We start from the raw sequence: 17,119 nt of genomic DNA, 5'->3' as shown, positions 1-17,119 counted from the left end.
TTCAGGGCATCTGTGGAGTGTAGGTTAATATTAACGACAGTTTTCACTTTTTGGATGATAACCTACTAGTAGTACACGTCACATATATTTCACTGTGGTCTGTTCTTTGCGTTCTGTAAGGCATGTGGTAGATATATTCACCTAAATGTTATTTCAGAGTACTCCTCTTTGTTGTTCATAACACATTGGCGGACAGCAGGTAGTGTAAATATCTATAGTAAGCTAAGTTTAAGTTCTTCGAAAGTGCGTTTGGGTGAAGGAAGAATGAGCTTAGCGCCAGTAGGTGTAAACTGCCATCTTATGTTGTCTGAATAGTGTCTCGCCAGTAGCTCTCGTCCTGCTACGGGCCAGTGGAAAGGCGAATGAGACATTGTTGTTCTCGTCATACACTGAATGGAGCACACTTCATTCCACAAACATGGATAAAGTAGAAATTTCCATCCGTAAATGTTGAAACCATAGGTTACTATAAATGTACGTTTCAATAACACAGTTATAGCAGAAAGTATTTCATATGTTTCCCTGACTAAATAAACTAATTGTTAGACGTAATGCTTCCAAGGCATGTTTAATAACAAACACAAACAAAGAGGACTGTATGAGGGAGCAGAGAACATTTTCCATTTCCGAATCAGGAGTAAAAACATAGTACTTGTTGCTTGTTTTTCTCATTGTGACGACAGTGTATCTTATTACAATGAGAATATAAGCAGTTACATGTGTGCGAGATGTGGGATGCGAGATGCGGGATGCGGGATGTGGGATGCGAGATGTGGGATGAGGGATGTGGGATGCGGAATGCATCCTCCGTAAGGGTATGTCAGGTTTAACTAACCGTGCATTTTCAGAGACACAGGGGTTCGAATCACTGTTTAGATTATAATGTTTAAAAAGATATATAAATTGCAATCATATATCATATGAACGGTGAAGAAATTAAGATAACAGAAAATGTTATGGCTACACTCATTACATAAAATACACATGTTCAAATTGAACTATATATTAATCACAAAATATAAAAGTAATCTGTGATTGCAAAAATGTACACTTTTACTTTTTTTTAAATCATTGGCCAAACAGTGATTCGAACCCCTGTGAATTCAGATATAAGGTGTTGTCATGACAGGACGTAATGTCTGTCGTGCATTATGATATATATTGTGCATCGGGTTCATGACGTGCGTCAGTTATCGAAATAGCAAGCTTATAACACTGTTGATGTCCAGACCATATAACATATCATTTTCTTTCCACATGTATGTACCAGCATTGTCTTAATGCGGAAACGCTGATGGGACCTGATGAAATAAAATTTATCTTGAGCGTACCAGTTACCATGATGAACGCTCAATTTAGGGCTGTCGGAAACTACAGTTTGGGGCTCTTATTCCTTATCCCTCAAAGTTACACAACTGCACACAGGATCTGTGCTGAAATACTAGTAACTCATTTCGACTTAACTGGACATTCAGTGGGACCTGTTCAGGCTCCCCGAAGTAACTGAAGGAATTACAGCAAATTTCAAGGAATTGCATCTCAAATGTACACGAACGCAGCCCACTCGCGAAACAATTGCAGTGATATCGGTAGTTTAGCGGTCATAACAGAAACACATCGCCCCTATTGGAAGCAATGTCGGTAATACTGGAAACACGCTCAGTCATCTTCGGAGAATTTTCGGTCGAGGGCGGAAACTCACGCAGCAAAACATGGCGTCGTTGGAAGAAGCACCCGTCTCGGTGAGTTTTGTTTTTAGTTCCTACTATTACATTTTTATACTTATCCATTTTTGACCACTCGTGTTGAAGCGTTTAGGTGTGAGGTGTTGTCGGGCAATAGCTTATGTTTTTTAGGAAAAGACTGCCACTGCAGAAGAGAGTCACAAGTCATGCCCCAGGAGGTTGTTTACACCTGAACATCGAAGTCGTGCCGATGATTACGAACATCATGAACGTGCGCCATGAAAAAGTTTATGAGCCAAAATCTTTCTTCCTATGAAGTGCAATTCACAAATGTAAACACATTTTACAAAACATTGATGTTATATCTAGCGCACGTAATCATCGGCACGACTTTGATGTTCAGATGTAAACAATTTAACCTCCAGGGGCATGACTTGTGACACTCTTCTGCAGTGACAGTCTTTTCCTATAAACATAAGCTATTGCCCCGACAACACCTCATACCTAAACGCATTCAACACGGGTGGTCAAAGATGCATAAATTTAAAAATGTAATAGTTGGAACTAAAAACAAAACTCACCGAGACGGGTGCTTCGTCCAACGACGCCATGTTTTGCTGCTTGAGTTTCCGCTCGCGACTGAAAAATAAAAATTACGAACTGGAAAAATTATGAATGGCTGTTGAAAACACAGATCAAACCACAGATGGCAATTAGGTCCCTCAGCCAAGTATGACGACGGAAAGTGGACTCACCTTGCATGAAAAGCACGCGCTGCCTACTGGTACAAGGCGTCGTGAAAGATTTTCTTGTGCTTTTTTCATGTGTGCATGTTGAATCTATTGATTAACATCTTACGTGTCATTTCTTCATGAAGTCTAAGTTAAGTTAAGAGTACGACACCTGATACCGATAGAAAGGCATCGTATTAACTGTCTCAGAATATACAGGTGGCATGACCACCCAAAGATCGACAGTACTGGATATTGTTATATGTGTTAGGACATGCCAAGTACTTTCCTACTTTAATTCCCCTGACGGATTATCATATCTTAGCTGATTTCTCTGTGCCTAGCCTGCCCCGAGCATGAAAGTTATTAATTTTTACGTCAGCTATTGTTTATAATGAGACTAGGTCTAATAACAAAATGGGCATATTTAAAAAGTGCCCTTTGTTTTGCAGTATCATCGCACACTAATTTGCATAAAGCCATGGTTTGTTCCAAATAAGTCGCTTTGGACCTTGAAAACTTCCGCATTGCTCATATCTGCACTAATGTCTCCTCAGAAAAGACGCTTTAGCACGTTTGCTATCTCCCTTCCAATGGAACTGTAGTTAGGCCGAACTTACTTCAACTGATATTTCAATCTGCCGCATATCAACTACATAAATTTTACAGACAAACGTTAAAAAAAAATTCTGTTTCCGACATTACTCTGACATCTTGATCGCACAGGTTAGTAAATTAAGCGTTCAAGTTAGTATCTTGAGATGCACTACTCAATAAGCAGTTCATGTCGGAGAATTGGATGAGTGGAGACGCGAGCTGAATTGTGCATAAGTTTTGTCACAAAAATGAAATTGTTGAAGAAACTTTCACAAATTAATTGTGTGTTTTCCCAGTTTGGTAAAGAGCGCAACTGGCAACTAAAGGAACGTCGCGAAAATCGTGATGAACGTGCATTATTGACGTCACAGACATGCAAATACTGCGGGGCCAAGATTTTCGAAGCTCTCTTAGCTCTAAAATTGTCTTGAGTACCATACATTAACTTTGACTTGTGACTATCTTTGTGCTAAGACAGCTTCGAAAATCTAGGCCCAGACTAACAAAGTGAGAGCAAATGAAAGATGCTTCCGACCTAAATTTACAAAGTCTATGATTTATTCAAAGATGAAAATGACAGGGGCAGTCCAAAACATGCAGTTGCGTACTACATACAGCGCTTTGCCTGTCCAGTTGTGGGGAGTGTCATCTCGACAGCTAAAAAAGGTTGAATAAAATTAAAACATCCCCGAGAGCATGCCGTCTGTCCAGTTTCCATTTAACGAAAACAAAGATGTATCAAAAACGCATACTGATAAATTCAAAGCCACACTGTAATTGTTCCTATTTATTTCATGACTGTAAGATTTTCACGCAACCCCTAACCCATTGTTGCGTTTCCGCACGTGCACCTCGCTTTTCGTACTGTTAATTTACAGTTGCCACTGCGTCCTTATAATAACAAACTGGGAAAACGTGTGTTTTTATTTCACTCTTCGTTGGTTTCATTCTTGCATACCTACATGTATTTGTTTTGTGTTACATTGCAATACACAGGTATCATTTTTCTATAACGGACTGTGAGTGAGTTTAGTTTTACGCCGCACTCAGCAATATTCCAGCTATATGGCGACTGTCTGTTAATAATCGCGTCTGGTCCAGACAATCCAGTGAACATCGATCTGCACAAATGGGAACCGGTAACATGTGTCAACCAAGTCATCGATTCTAACTACCTGATCCCGTTAGTCGCCTCTTACGACAAGCACAGTCGCCTTTAGTGGCAAACACGGGTTGCTGAAGGCCTATATTCTACCCCGGATCTTCATGGATGCCAAACGGGCTGCAGAAAACTCGATCAGACTTTGCATCGTTTGAAATCTTCCAATGCCTGATTAGCGCTTCCATAGTTAAGAGTTGTCTCGACACACCGTTCGTTATTCGTTGTCGGGATTCAGAAATAATTCCTTGATCCTGCTTTGGTTTCGAGAGCTGAACCTCCTCATTGTAAACCCTATGCTCGATTAGTAATGACTCTTGAAATCTTTGAGGCATTAAAATCCCGAACTACTATCAATAAAAAAAATTTCATTTTCATAGTTTACAATAATTCAAAAACTGTCATTTTAAAAATATTTTCCTTTAGAATAATGTTTCAAAAGAACACGCTGGAGAAGTGAGAATTACTGTCATTATATTTGGTGGTTATCACCAGTTTGGTTAACTGGCTCCTCACAGTGATATCACATACGCTGCCGAGAATTACCGAGTCACACGCTGTGTTGGAGTTTGTTGACGTTCAGGGGAGATAATTTCGAATAACAACTTCCGGTTCTCTCGATTCGACCTTGTACCAACAGTTGCAGACATGCCGGGTGTAGAAATGTTCACGAGATTTTTAGGCCCAAGATACTATCAGATGGCCAAAAATTGGTTGGTGTAATATTGATGTGGCGTTTTACTTCACAACTGATGTATATTACCATTCAAATATGTCACAGTTGGCATACGAGAAGAATGTTACGATCGACCTTCACTTTCGAGATTTCATTCGACGTTAGTATTGTTACCAAGAAACAGACTCAAGCTGAATCCGACGTCCTTCATTTGGTTCACATTCTTTATTCTTTATCAGCGTGTATCTCATACACGTACTCTTAGCAAGACCCTTTGGCTGGTCCACTTGTGGAAACAATTGAACAGTCTGGGAGAAATTACTCCCAAGATAGTGATTCACCATATCAATGTAGTAGAAATGTATCTGTCTAAATAGTATAAGGTTTAACATGTATTTGTTACTTGATTAATGGTAGACTGATATTATGAATGTAACATATGTATATATGAGGACAAATTGTAAATATATAGTCATGGGTTTGCTAAATTTTGATTGCTAAATATTGGTTTGTCATCATCATAATAATGCAAGTTGGTTTGACATTGTTGGTTGGTTATTTGGTAGACATAGAAAACTTGCATAAAAACTGGTTTTCCTTCCACATGAGTCATTTCTTAGCAATGGCAGACAGAAGTAATGTTCTTAACAGAGTGACCAACCATCTATGATAAGAGATTGGTTTTCATTTATGTTGATATTCTTCTTTTCATGGTGATAGGACCCCTACTTTAGGAGCTTTTGGAGCAACAGCGGCCATTACTGGACTCTATATCACTGACTGGAAGGCTGTTCTCAAGTATGTCCCATACTATGGTGGCAAGTTCCCGAAAGAGCCACCACAGTGAACATGCAAATCAGTGAATATGTGTGAGTGATGTCAGTTTGTCATTGCAAACCATAAAGATTGTGCATTGGAATAGTTATTTATAGGATTACCTCAGTCTCATTTACTGCGTGCATTTAGTATGTTGATTTACTAAACTGTTTAGGATCCATCAGCCCATTCTGGGTCTGAATAAGTTGCCATTACCAAAGTGATTCTTAAATTTAACTTACAAGTCATCTAAGTTAGCTCTTTAGGGTTTCATGTCAACAAATGCTTTGCCCCCCCTAAACCATATTTGGACAAGGGTACTTCACTCCCTCCCCACCCACCCCCCATCTCAAATAATATGTATAAATTAACACACACTAAAAGTATTAACAAAACCTAACTCAACAATTACTAGAGAACTCACAAAAATAAAAATCCCCAAAATAATGACAACATACATTGTATAGGGTCGGATCATGTTGTACGGTAAGTGCTCAATGCATGGTAATGTTCCATAAAGATAAGGGGGAACAGCAGGAACTCTTTCCAGTATTTCTTAACAGCTTGAATATGGCTGGAATGCTACTGATTGAAGTGGAAACAAACCCTAAACTGCTATAGTTTCATATGTAATCAATCCAGATGCCTGTCTTTAGTCTTTAATAATAGTTGGGTTAATAATGGGCAAATATCAACAACTGAGGAAGGGATTCAGAATTGGCTCTAAAGAGTTCATACATATTGTGGATAAGAACATCTTGTGTTTTATCTACACACAATGTGTTATTTTTGATTTTCACACACAAGTATGTATTACAGCAAGTTGTCGGTAATAACATTCATCATTTGACAGCCAGCCAATAATTAGAAACTGTTGTTTACTGTGACTGCTGTACAGGTACTGACTGTTTCATGTACAATTGAACATTGTTTTGTCAGGCATGATTGTCAAATTCCTGGTCATCTCAAACTCCATTTCTAGTACCTGTAAATTCCTGTTATACTGATTTCACGGTTGTCTAAAACTCATTTATGAGTCCCAAGTATACAAATTAGACATAACAATAGCTCTGATGACAATACCAGTTCAAAACAAATAAAGTCCACAAACCCCACTAACTTCCAAAGACTCTTGTTCAGTTACATCCATGGCAGGAGACCTGTGAAGACGGGGTAGAATGTATGCTTGCCACAAAAAACGACCGTGCTTGTCATAAGATTATGTGGTTAGGCTCACTGACTTGGTTGACACATCACTGGTTCCCAATTGCGCAGATCGATGCTCATGGGGTTGATCACTGGATTATCTGTTTAAGACTCAGTCATTTGCAGACTACTGCCATATAGCTGGCCTTAAAACTAAAATTACCCCATGCCATTATAGCTTCTGACAATGCACTTTAGCTGGGGGCAGCCTAGTGGTCATCGCGCCAAACACCTGGCTTTAACTTCAATTCCCTGCATGGGTACAATGTGTGAAGCCCATTTCTGGTGTTCCCCTTGCCATGATATTGCCAGAATATTGCTGAAACTGGTGTAAAACCCAACTCACTCACTCTAACAATATGCTAATACCTAATCAGATTTAATTACACGCGTACATGCCCTGTAACAATGGTGCAAACTGAATACTGGTAACACATTATCAAAACTTTTTGCAGCAGCTGAAGTGTTACTGTTTTAGTTATGACTGCCGTTGACATCTAAAACTCAAAAATGACCCAAACCCATTAAGGTTACTTTTTCATCCATTATTCTAGATATTAATCAAACAATAATGGGGACAAGGCAGATTTGCCAGAGTTGCCTCCCCTTCCACTTCATAGTCTTGGCACCTGGCCGTGAAATTAGTGGTACATCTTGGAATATTCCAGAAAACCACACTTTCCGTTGTCTCAGACCTTAAAAGTTGCAAAGTCACTAGAAGTTTGACAAGAGCTTTTACTATGCCTGTTCATTTTGTATGTTCATTTGCGAAAACAATGCAAACAGCAATCATTTTTATTTACTAATCATTAACATGAATCTGGCAAAGTTGAATTATAATTTAAAGTCTCCCTTAGTTCAAGCCTAGATTCTCTCAGTATTTTTCTACTACTATTTATTATTGTTTGTTTGCAGGTGCTTGTTATAGAAGAAAATCCCACTTGCAGTTTGAATGTATGACATGCTTGTCAATTATCCATCTTTGGACACTGTATGGACCCAGTGCTTCAAACGGATCAATAAATAATGTTGTATTTCATTATTGTGTGGTTTGTTTGTGTTTTGGATGACAGGAGAGTGATGTGTCACCGTGTGTATGGAGGGATGTAGAGATACTATTAGTTCATGCATGGATGTTTGCTATCTAGCGCATAGATCTCTTAAAACTGAGAGGAAATACCTACACGTCAGGTTTTAAAGGTTCATGGTCAAATCTTTTGTTTTGTTCATGTTGTTATCCCTGCAGTAACAAAGTTGCAGGGGATATAAAAAAGTTTGTGCATATGTGCTTTGTCACACCCTGTCCGAAACATATCTCTTAAACTATCTGTTATAGTTTAACCAAACTTGGGCTTTTTGGGGGTTAGACCCAGATATGAATTTTATTATCTGCAGTTTCCATGGACATGTGACTTATCAGTGATTATGAGGATGTCGCCTTGTCCATAGCAAATGTGCCAAACTGTACATGCTAGCATCATAAAACATCAAGCATGATCCATAGATGAGCCTTATGGGGGTTAGACCCAGATATGAATTTGTCTTTTGCCGTTTCCATGGAGACATGACTTTGAGAATGTCATCTTCGATAGGTCTGGTGGTGTACTGGTGTCTTTGGAATTCTGAATAAGATATGTTTTGTTTCCATGGCAACAGGTTTGGCTTTGAATTTGGTGATACTTCTCCCTGCAGCTGAACTTAAAACCCTGTCAATACTCTTTCCACTTTGCTATATATACATCAAAACATTTGACATAGTCGTAACTAGTAGACATATATTATTTACAGAGTATTTTGCCATTGCAGGGGATATTGATGACTCGTGTCTTCTTGTTAGCTTTGGGATGAATAGTAGTAGTTTTGCAACTGTATTCTGCGTAATTTAACAACTTACTGATAATGTGGCTTAAAAATACAAGTTGTAACCCTGTTCTAAATAGATGCTACTAAATGTCATACACATGAAATATATAATGGCAGAAAGACATAGTAAAACACTTTCAGACACAGTCTGAAGCTCAGAGGAGTACACCTTGGTTTGACTTGTTGCTGAGCTCCTATACTGTAACATAAATGTATGGCAGTTGTGGCCCTAACGAAGATCTGTGAGACAGGGCCCAGGCCTGATTAATTACAACCTGAACACTGCTGAGTGAGCCACTTAACAACAATCATTCACCCAACCAAACACTGAGAAATATAGAATATTGACAGTAAAGAGCACCTGCCTAATTTATTTGTTTTATTTTTGGGGGGTTATTTTCACATAGTATGTTAACATAATTATTTTTTTTGCAAATCAAACATACATGCACACACAAGTCCGAGTCAAAGAGTCATATGAAGTCATGTTAAACATTCTTGGCTGGTTGAGTGTCACTCAATCCAGATTATGTGTCAGTGGATGACTTTTTCTGGTCTTGTATCGCACCAGTCCTCTTCTTATAAAGAAAGCGTGCTTCATCCTCTAGCTCCCGCCACTGCTGCTTCCTGTGGTATGGCCTGAGGAACACAGCGTATCCAGCCACTAAGGCTATCCCAATACCCATGTACACAAACATCCCCTTAGAAGCCATAGCGACGTGTCTTGAGCTCAGCTGTTCCACAGAACGCGATTAACAATTTACTTTTGTGGGGATACACTGATGAGTTGAAAACTGCTTTATATGATTACAGATGTATTCACTTTGGTGGCTTTACTTGAAATTCAGTAATTCAGTCAAGGTGATTTCAAGAACCCGGTGAACTTTCGGTGTGTGCAGACGTGACTTCTCCGGATTTTGGTGCTCTTCGGGCTACTTCTGGATGATCAATAACATATTTTTCAAACGCTGGCTTCCATATGTAAACGCCAGCGACTACACCGATTACAGTCACTAACGCAATCTGATGAAAAGGCAGTCGTTTTCGCAGCAACTTTCTCATACCTCCACAACGTGTCTCGCAACACCGGTTGCAAACCTGTTCACATCCGGTATTGGAAGACATACCAGTCGATAAAACAGTAACACATTTATTTCTGACATTGTCATTGTTACAACACAATTTTGTGGGCAAGTGACTAGGAGCTTCAAGAAGTTCACTGTATATTACGTAGCGCCTTTATCATTGTTAAAACAATGAATATTAGAAACATTCGACAAAATACAATCCATCTGAACCTAGTTCATACCAAAGCGCTCGTAAAATCATATAACGTGGCCGACAGTGAGACTTAATTATGTATAGATGCCCTTGGTGGAGGTATTTACTAACATATGAAATATAAACTTGTCTTTATTAAGTTTCTTAACTTCTCCATTTAGCGCTGGTCCGTGAAGATCGGGGTTAGAATGGATCTTCAGCAACCCATGCTTGTCATAAGAGCTAGGTGACCAACGGAATAGGGGTGGCCGGGCTCGCTGACTTGGCCGACACATGGTTTCGTATCCTAATTGTGTAGTGCGCTGCTCATGCTTTTAAGTTGATCACTGGATTGTCTGGTCCAGGCTCTATCATATACTGACCGCCGCCAGAATACTGTTATATTGTTGTCTGCGGCACAAAGCTAACTCACTCACTTTCCAGTGCTGAGTCATAATTGCCGTGGTATAACAACATTCAGTCAATCATCGTATCCTGCAGTAGTAACTTGACTATATGCATCGATCACTTGGTTGATAAAATTACATTGCACGTATACAAATATTATTGTTTGTCTTCTTGATACGTCAGCAACGTATGATAAATTGTACGTGCAGCGGTTTGCATGATCACAGTATTTCAATATCCCTGACTTTTTGTAAGCAGTCATAGGTGACAGTCACAGGTTTTCGCACAAAACAGTTTATTCAAAATGCTGTAAACGTACATGAAAATAGTCATACATTAACGCTGTAAATTATATATTAGTACATCTCTCCAGGTGCTTCGAGTCACCTAGGAATTTTGATTACAGCTCAAACCCCAACAATGGAGTCACAACAGCTTATGATGTCAAATCAATAAACAATAATTAACATTCTTCACCAAAATGATTACCAGATGCTTCGAGTCAGCTAGGATTTTTTATTATACCTCAAACCCCAACAAAGGAGTCACAACGGCTTATGACGTCAAATGTATAAAGTAATATTAAGATTTTTCGCCAAATGATCCAAATTATGCGCCTGCTGTAAAATATCCGCTGTCAAAATACACCTGATACAGTTCGGGGCAAACCTACACTTTTTTACATAACACATGGGAGTCGGACAAACGTAATAAAAGTTTTTGTTGTTGACAAAGATAATAATTTCTGGAAAGTAAGCTGGAAAGAATGGTTTTACACACAATAAACTTGTTCGCTGCACTTGCTCGAGGTTCTAAACGTGTTCTGGATAAAAACATTGCTACCTCCGGTTTTAAGGAAATGAACGTGCATTTCGAATGCGTTCTGTTCTACAAAAATCCCGTATCGACATTCTTCCACAGCCTGAAAGGAATTTGCCCTATTACCTCTCCCAAGATACGTTTCGGTTCGATCTGTTATGGTTGTATAATAACCGCGTGCCCTGGATGGAAGCTGGTTAGAGGAGGAGTTGTATGTAAATGCTCATTGACCGGAATGGTCCTACATTATGTCCTAGCCCTATCACTGCATCATTTCACGTGCGTTACCAGCATCTCGTAATGGCGACAGGTAGATCGCTTGGCGATTATGTCTCTCGAATTAACAGTCTTCCACGTGTGTACAATCAAAATTGTTTAGCTTGTGATAAACATCAATTGTGCACATACATTGGATGCAATGAATTTTCTTATTAATTCATGTGTGCTGAAGAAGCATTTGTAAAATCGAGCGAGGATTGTCGGCAGGCGTACAACAGTCTGCACAAAATCTGGCATTATTATAATATACACACTTTTCTTGTGCAACATTTACATGTTCGCCTGATAACAGAAAGTAAATTATGTTCATAATTATGCATTTGTCAGAATGATGCCAAAATATTCGATAAAATATATCGTCTCGTTCATCGTAGCGTACATTTTGTGACGGTACAGAATCGATGAAAGTTACATACACATCTATGCATCGCCGTCGCGATTGACTTGAACGTCTACTACATTTTGAGGACGAAAGGCCTCTCTTAAATGTTTGTACATCCGACTGACGTCATGAAAGAGCTTACCCGCGTCTAACACGACAATTGTGAGAAAGCTGACCACCAACAATGCAACAGCAGTTCCGCCAATGCCACGAGCAGAGATGCGCGTGTCATCTACTGTTTGTAACTTCCTCTTCTTGTAAACCTGGAGGTCATCGAGCCTGAATGTGGCTGATGTCAAGTTCCTGCGAAGGAACTCTTTCCAAGCAGCGCAACACTCGCAGCTTGTAACCACCGTCGACTGGTACACACTGGCATTGGAGGCACTGGTAGAGGTAGGCGTCATTGTCGGCGGGGTACCCTGGTTGCCCGGCAACTGACTTGGTGACGGGGCAGTGCCATTGCTGACGCTGTCGGAAGTTGGTGTCTCAGATGCCGAAGTGCCCCAGATGACCACTGGTGTCCCAGGACTTGATCCTGTATTTCTTGCAGCATTTCCTGAAGTTGATATTTCGCCAAACACAGTTCTGGTTGATTCACGTGAAACATCTTGTGGGGAGTAACCTTGTGTTGATGACGCCGTTTCTACTGTGGTTACGGTAGAGCTTGAAGCCATTGTGTTTGCTGATGTAGTTAGCGCAGTTGATAATGCCGGATCTTCCATTATGGTGTTCCATGATGTTACTCTCGTCAGTTGTTCTACTGAGCTCGGTTGTGCCACTGTTATTGGTTGCATGGTTGGTTGTGTTCCAGATGTCGGTTGTACCACTGTTGCTGTCGGCTGTATGGTTGGTTGTGTTCCAGATGCTGGATGTACCACTGATGTTGTCGGCTGTATAGTTGGTTGTCTTCCAGATGTCGGTATTGTCACTGTTGTTGTTGGTTGTGCCACTGTTGTTGTTGGTTGTGTTCTTGATGTCGTTAGTATTGTCGTTTGTGGTGACGTTGTCGGATGTGTTGGTGTTGTTATCTGATGTGTTTCCGTTGTTGGTGATGTTTCCGTTGCCACAGGGTTGTTTGTCGTTGCAACAATTGTTATCTCTGCAAATGATAGTGTTGTGGTGGCGGTTGTTACGCTTGCTGTCTCCGCCGTCATAGTGGTAGCTGTTGTCAATATTCTTGCCATCGGCGTTGACGTCGTTGTGGCTGTTTCAACACTTGCCATAGTTGTTGTTGAAGTTGAGTCTGCTGTCATAATGCTTGTGATCTGCGTTGTTGTCGAGGTATTTGCTGGTGACATATTTCCTTAACACCAAACAAAATACAAATATAGCCATTGTATCAATCTGATGCACATGTATACAATAATGTAAAGAGCAGCGTATCGTATGTCATTTGACTATCCTCTATCCATGTTCATGTTTTGGTTCTAGCCTAGACACATCGTACCGATGTATACCACTCAAACAAAGTACCACCTGACTACTTGTTTACTATAGACGAAGTTATTGTAGTTACTATAGACTAAGTTACTGTAGTTAATATAAACTATGTTACTGTAGATACTATAGACTAAGTCACTGTAGTTAATATAAACTATGTTACTGTAGATACTATAGACTAAGTTACTGTAGTTAATATAAACTATGTTACTGTAGATACTATAGACTAAGTTACTGTAGTTAATATAAACTATGTTACTGTAGATACTATAGACTAAGTTACTGTAGTTAATATAAACTATGTTACTGTAGATACTATAGACTAAGTTACTGTAGTTAATATAAACTATGTTACTGTAGATACTATAGACTAAGTCACTGTAGTTAATATAAACTATGTTACTGTAGATACTATAGACTAAGTCACTGTAGTTAATATAAACTATGTTACTGTAGATACTATAGACTAAGTCACTGTAGTTAATATAAACTAAGTTACTGTAGATACTGTAGACTAAGTTACCGTAGTTCCTATAAACTAAGTTACTGTAGATACTATAGACTAAGTCACTGTAGTTAATATAAACTATGTTACTGTAGATACTATAGACTAAGTTACTGTAGTTAATATAAACTATGTTACTGTAGATACTATAGACTAAGTCACTGTAGTTAATATAAACTAAGTTACTGTAGATACTATAGACTAAGTCACTGTAGTTAATATAAACTAAGTTACTGTAGATACTATAGACTAAGTTACTGTAGTTAATATAAACTATGTTACTGTAGATACTATAGACTAAGTTACTGTAGTTAATATAAACTATGTTACTGTAGATACTATAGACTAAGTCACTGTAGTTAATATAAACTATGTTACTGTAGATACTATAGACTAAGTCACTGTAGTTAATATAAACTAAGTTACTGTAGATACTGTAGACTAAGTTACCGTAGTTCCTATAAACTAAGTTGCTGTAGATACTATAGACTAAGTCACTGTAGTTAATATAAACTATGTTACTGTAGATACTATAGACTAAGTTACTGTAGTTAATATAAACTATGTTACTGTAGATACTATAGACTAAGTTACTGTAGTTAATATAAACTAAGTTACTGTAGATACTATAGACTAAGTCACTGTAGTTAATATAAACTATGTTACTGTAGATACTATAGACTAAGTTACTGTAGTTAATATAAACTATGTTACTGTAGATACTATAGACTAAGTCACTGTAGTTAATATAAACTATGTTACTGTAGATACTATAGACTAAGTCACTGTAGTTAATATAAACTATGTTACTGTAGATACTATAGACTAAGTCACTGTAGTTAATATAAACTAAGTTACTGTAGATACTATAGACTAAGTTACTGTAGTTAATATAAACTATGTTACTGTAGATACTATAGACTAAGTCACTGTAGTTAATATAAACTATGTTACTGTAGATACTATAGACTAAGTCACTGTAGTTAATATAAACTATGTTACTGTAGATACTATAGACTAAGTTACTGTAGTTAATATAAACTAAGTTACTGTAGATACTATAGACTAAGTTACTGTAGTTAATATAAACTATGTTACTGTAGATACTATAGACTAAGTTACTGTAGTTAATATAAACTATGTTACTGTAGATACTATAGACTAAGTTACTGTAGTTAATATAAACTAAGTTACTGTAGATACTATAGACTAAGTTACTGTAGTTAATATAAACTATGTTACTGTAGATACTATAGACTAAGTTACTGTAGTTAATATAAACTAAGTTACTGTAGTCACTATAGACTAAGTTACTGTAGTTAATATAAACTATGTTACTGTAGATACTATAGACTAAGTTACTGTAGTTAATATAAACTAAGTTACTGTAGATACTATAGACTAAGTTACTGTAGTTAATATAAACTATGTTACTCGAGATACTATAGACTGAGTTACTGTAGTTAATATAAACTAAGTTACTGTAGATACTATAGACTAAGTCACTGTAGTTAATATAAACTATGTTACTGTAGATACTATAGACTAAGTTACTGTAGTTAATATAAACTATGTTACTGTAGATACTATAGACTAAGTTACTGTAGATAATATAAACTAAGTTACTGTAGATACTATAGACTAAGTTACTGTAGTTAATATAGACGAAGATTGTGGTTCCTATAAACTAAGTTACTGTAGATACTATAGACTAAGTTACTGTAGTTACTACAGAGTAAGTTACTGTAGATACTATAGACTAAGTCACTGTAGTTAATATAAACTAAGTTACTGTAGATACTATAGACTAAGTTACTGTAGTTACTACAGAGTAAGTTACTGTAGTTACTATAGACTAAGTCACTGTAGTTAATATAAACTAAGTTACTATAGATACTATAGACTAAGTCACAGTAGTTAATATAAACTAAGTTACTGTAGATACTATAGACTAAGTCACTGTAGTTACTACAGAGTAAGTTACCATAGTTACTATAGACTAAGTTACTGTACTTACTACAGAGTAAGTTACTCTAGTTACTATAGACTAAATTACCACAATTACTGTAGTCGAGCTTACTGTATATACTATAGACTAAGTTATTGTAGTTACTACAGAGTAAGTTACTTTAGTTACTATAGACTAAGTTACCATGATAATTACTAAAGACTGAGTTGCCGTAGTTACTATAGACTAAGTTACTGTAGACTAAGTTACTGAGTTACTATAAACTACGTTACTGTAGATACTATAGAGAAAGTTACCACAATTACTTTTGACTAAGTTACTGTAGTTACTGTAGACTAAGTTACCGTAGTTCCTATAAACTAAGTTACTGTAGATACTATAGACTAAGTCACTGTAGTTAATATAAACTACGTTACTGTAGTTACTATAGCTAGAGTTACTGTAGTTACTATAGACGAAGTTATTGTGGTTACTACAGACTAAGTTACTGTAGTTAATATAAACGAAGTTACTGTAGTTACTTTTGACTAAATCAGTCTGACATGTAATGTCTAAGAATCGAATCGTGTGTGTCTGGGTCTGGGTCTGTGTCTGTGTCTGTGTCTGTGTGCGCACACAAATGGCAATATTTCCCTGAAGCTGAAATCGTGAAGTCGCATATGCACACAGAATGCCAGTGATAAACAACAAAATGGCTGTCCTGGAATATTCAGTCATGATGTTAGCACAAACCACCGGTCGATGAAGACACTGATGAATATGAATTCACACAAATATTTGCTATAGTGTGTTAAAAAAAAAAGTTAAAAAAAGCGTCAAGGGAAGAAACATCTTGTGCCTGGTACAATATTGATTGCTTCCATGACTTTAATGCAGCTAGCGGTTCTTGATGTATGAAAGTCCCCGCTTCGACAGTTAAACTGATACTATTATGTAATCGATAAAACGAATACCCAGCCAACTGATCGATCACTTACATAACAGCGTAAGTAATCTTCACAAACATTGACATAATCTCTACCACTGTAAAACACTCAGAACCACTCTTGCGATATTTGTTTCTAACAAAGGAAGGCAGACATGTAAGTGATGGCGTGGTTCACCAGGATGGACAAACATCGATGTAGAATCATTACTCCTTTTGATATTAACCGTGATACATGGCCAGGACAGATAGGACTGTCAAACGACATGTTATAGAAAAAAAACAGGCTTATCATTTATAAGAGGCGCCAATACGGTGGCGTACGTCCTCAATAACTGACATACACGGTGTAATGTTTGTTGTCTGTGGATGTGTGTTTTGGTGCGTTGAACAGTAGAT

General features: G+C 37.8%; 1 protein-coding gene across 1 annotated transcript; it reads right to left on the bottom strand.

Moving 5' to 3' along the window:
• Positions 1-11,919: 11,919 nt before the first annotated feature.
• LOC137279091 (uncharacterized) lies at positions 11,920-13,179 on the bottom strand. Its single transcript, XM_067811567.1, has one exon. The coding sequence runs from the start codon at positions 13,177-13,179 to the stop codon at positions 11,920-11,922; it is 1,260 nt and encodes a 419-aa protein (XP_067667668.1).
• Between the last annotated feature and the right edge of the window lie 3,940 nt (positions 13,180-17,119).

The sequence above is a fragment of the Haliotis asinina genome, chromosome 3 (genome assembly GCF_037392515.1).
Source record: "Haliotis asinina isolate JCU_RB_2024 chromosome 3, JCU_Hal_asi_v2, whole genome shotgun sequence".
Classification (NCBI taxonomy): domain Eukaryota; kingdom Metazoa; phylum Mollusca; class Gastropoda; order Lepetellida; family Haliotidae; genus Haliotis; species Haliotis asinina.
The sequence above is the reverse complement of the archived record's forward strand: the minus strand, read 5'-3'. Positions and strand labels throughout refer to the sequence as shown.

What these genes read in the sequence shown, in the direction of transcription:
- LOC137279091 (XM_067811567.1), bottom strand. Translation starts at nt 13,179, where the DNA reads ATGTCACCAGCAAATACCTCGACAACAACGCAGATCACAAGCATTATG.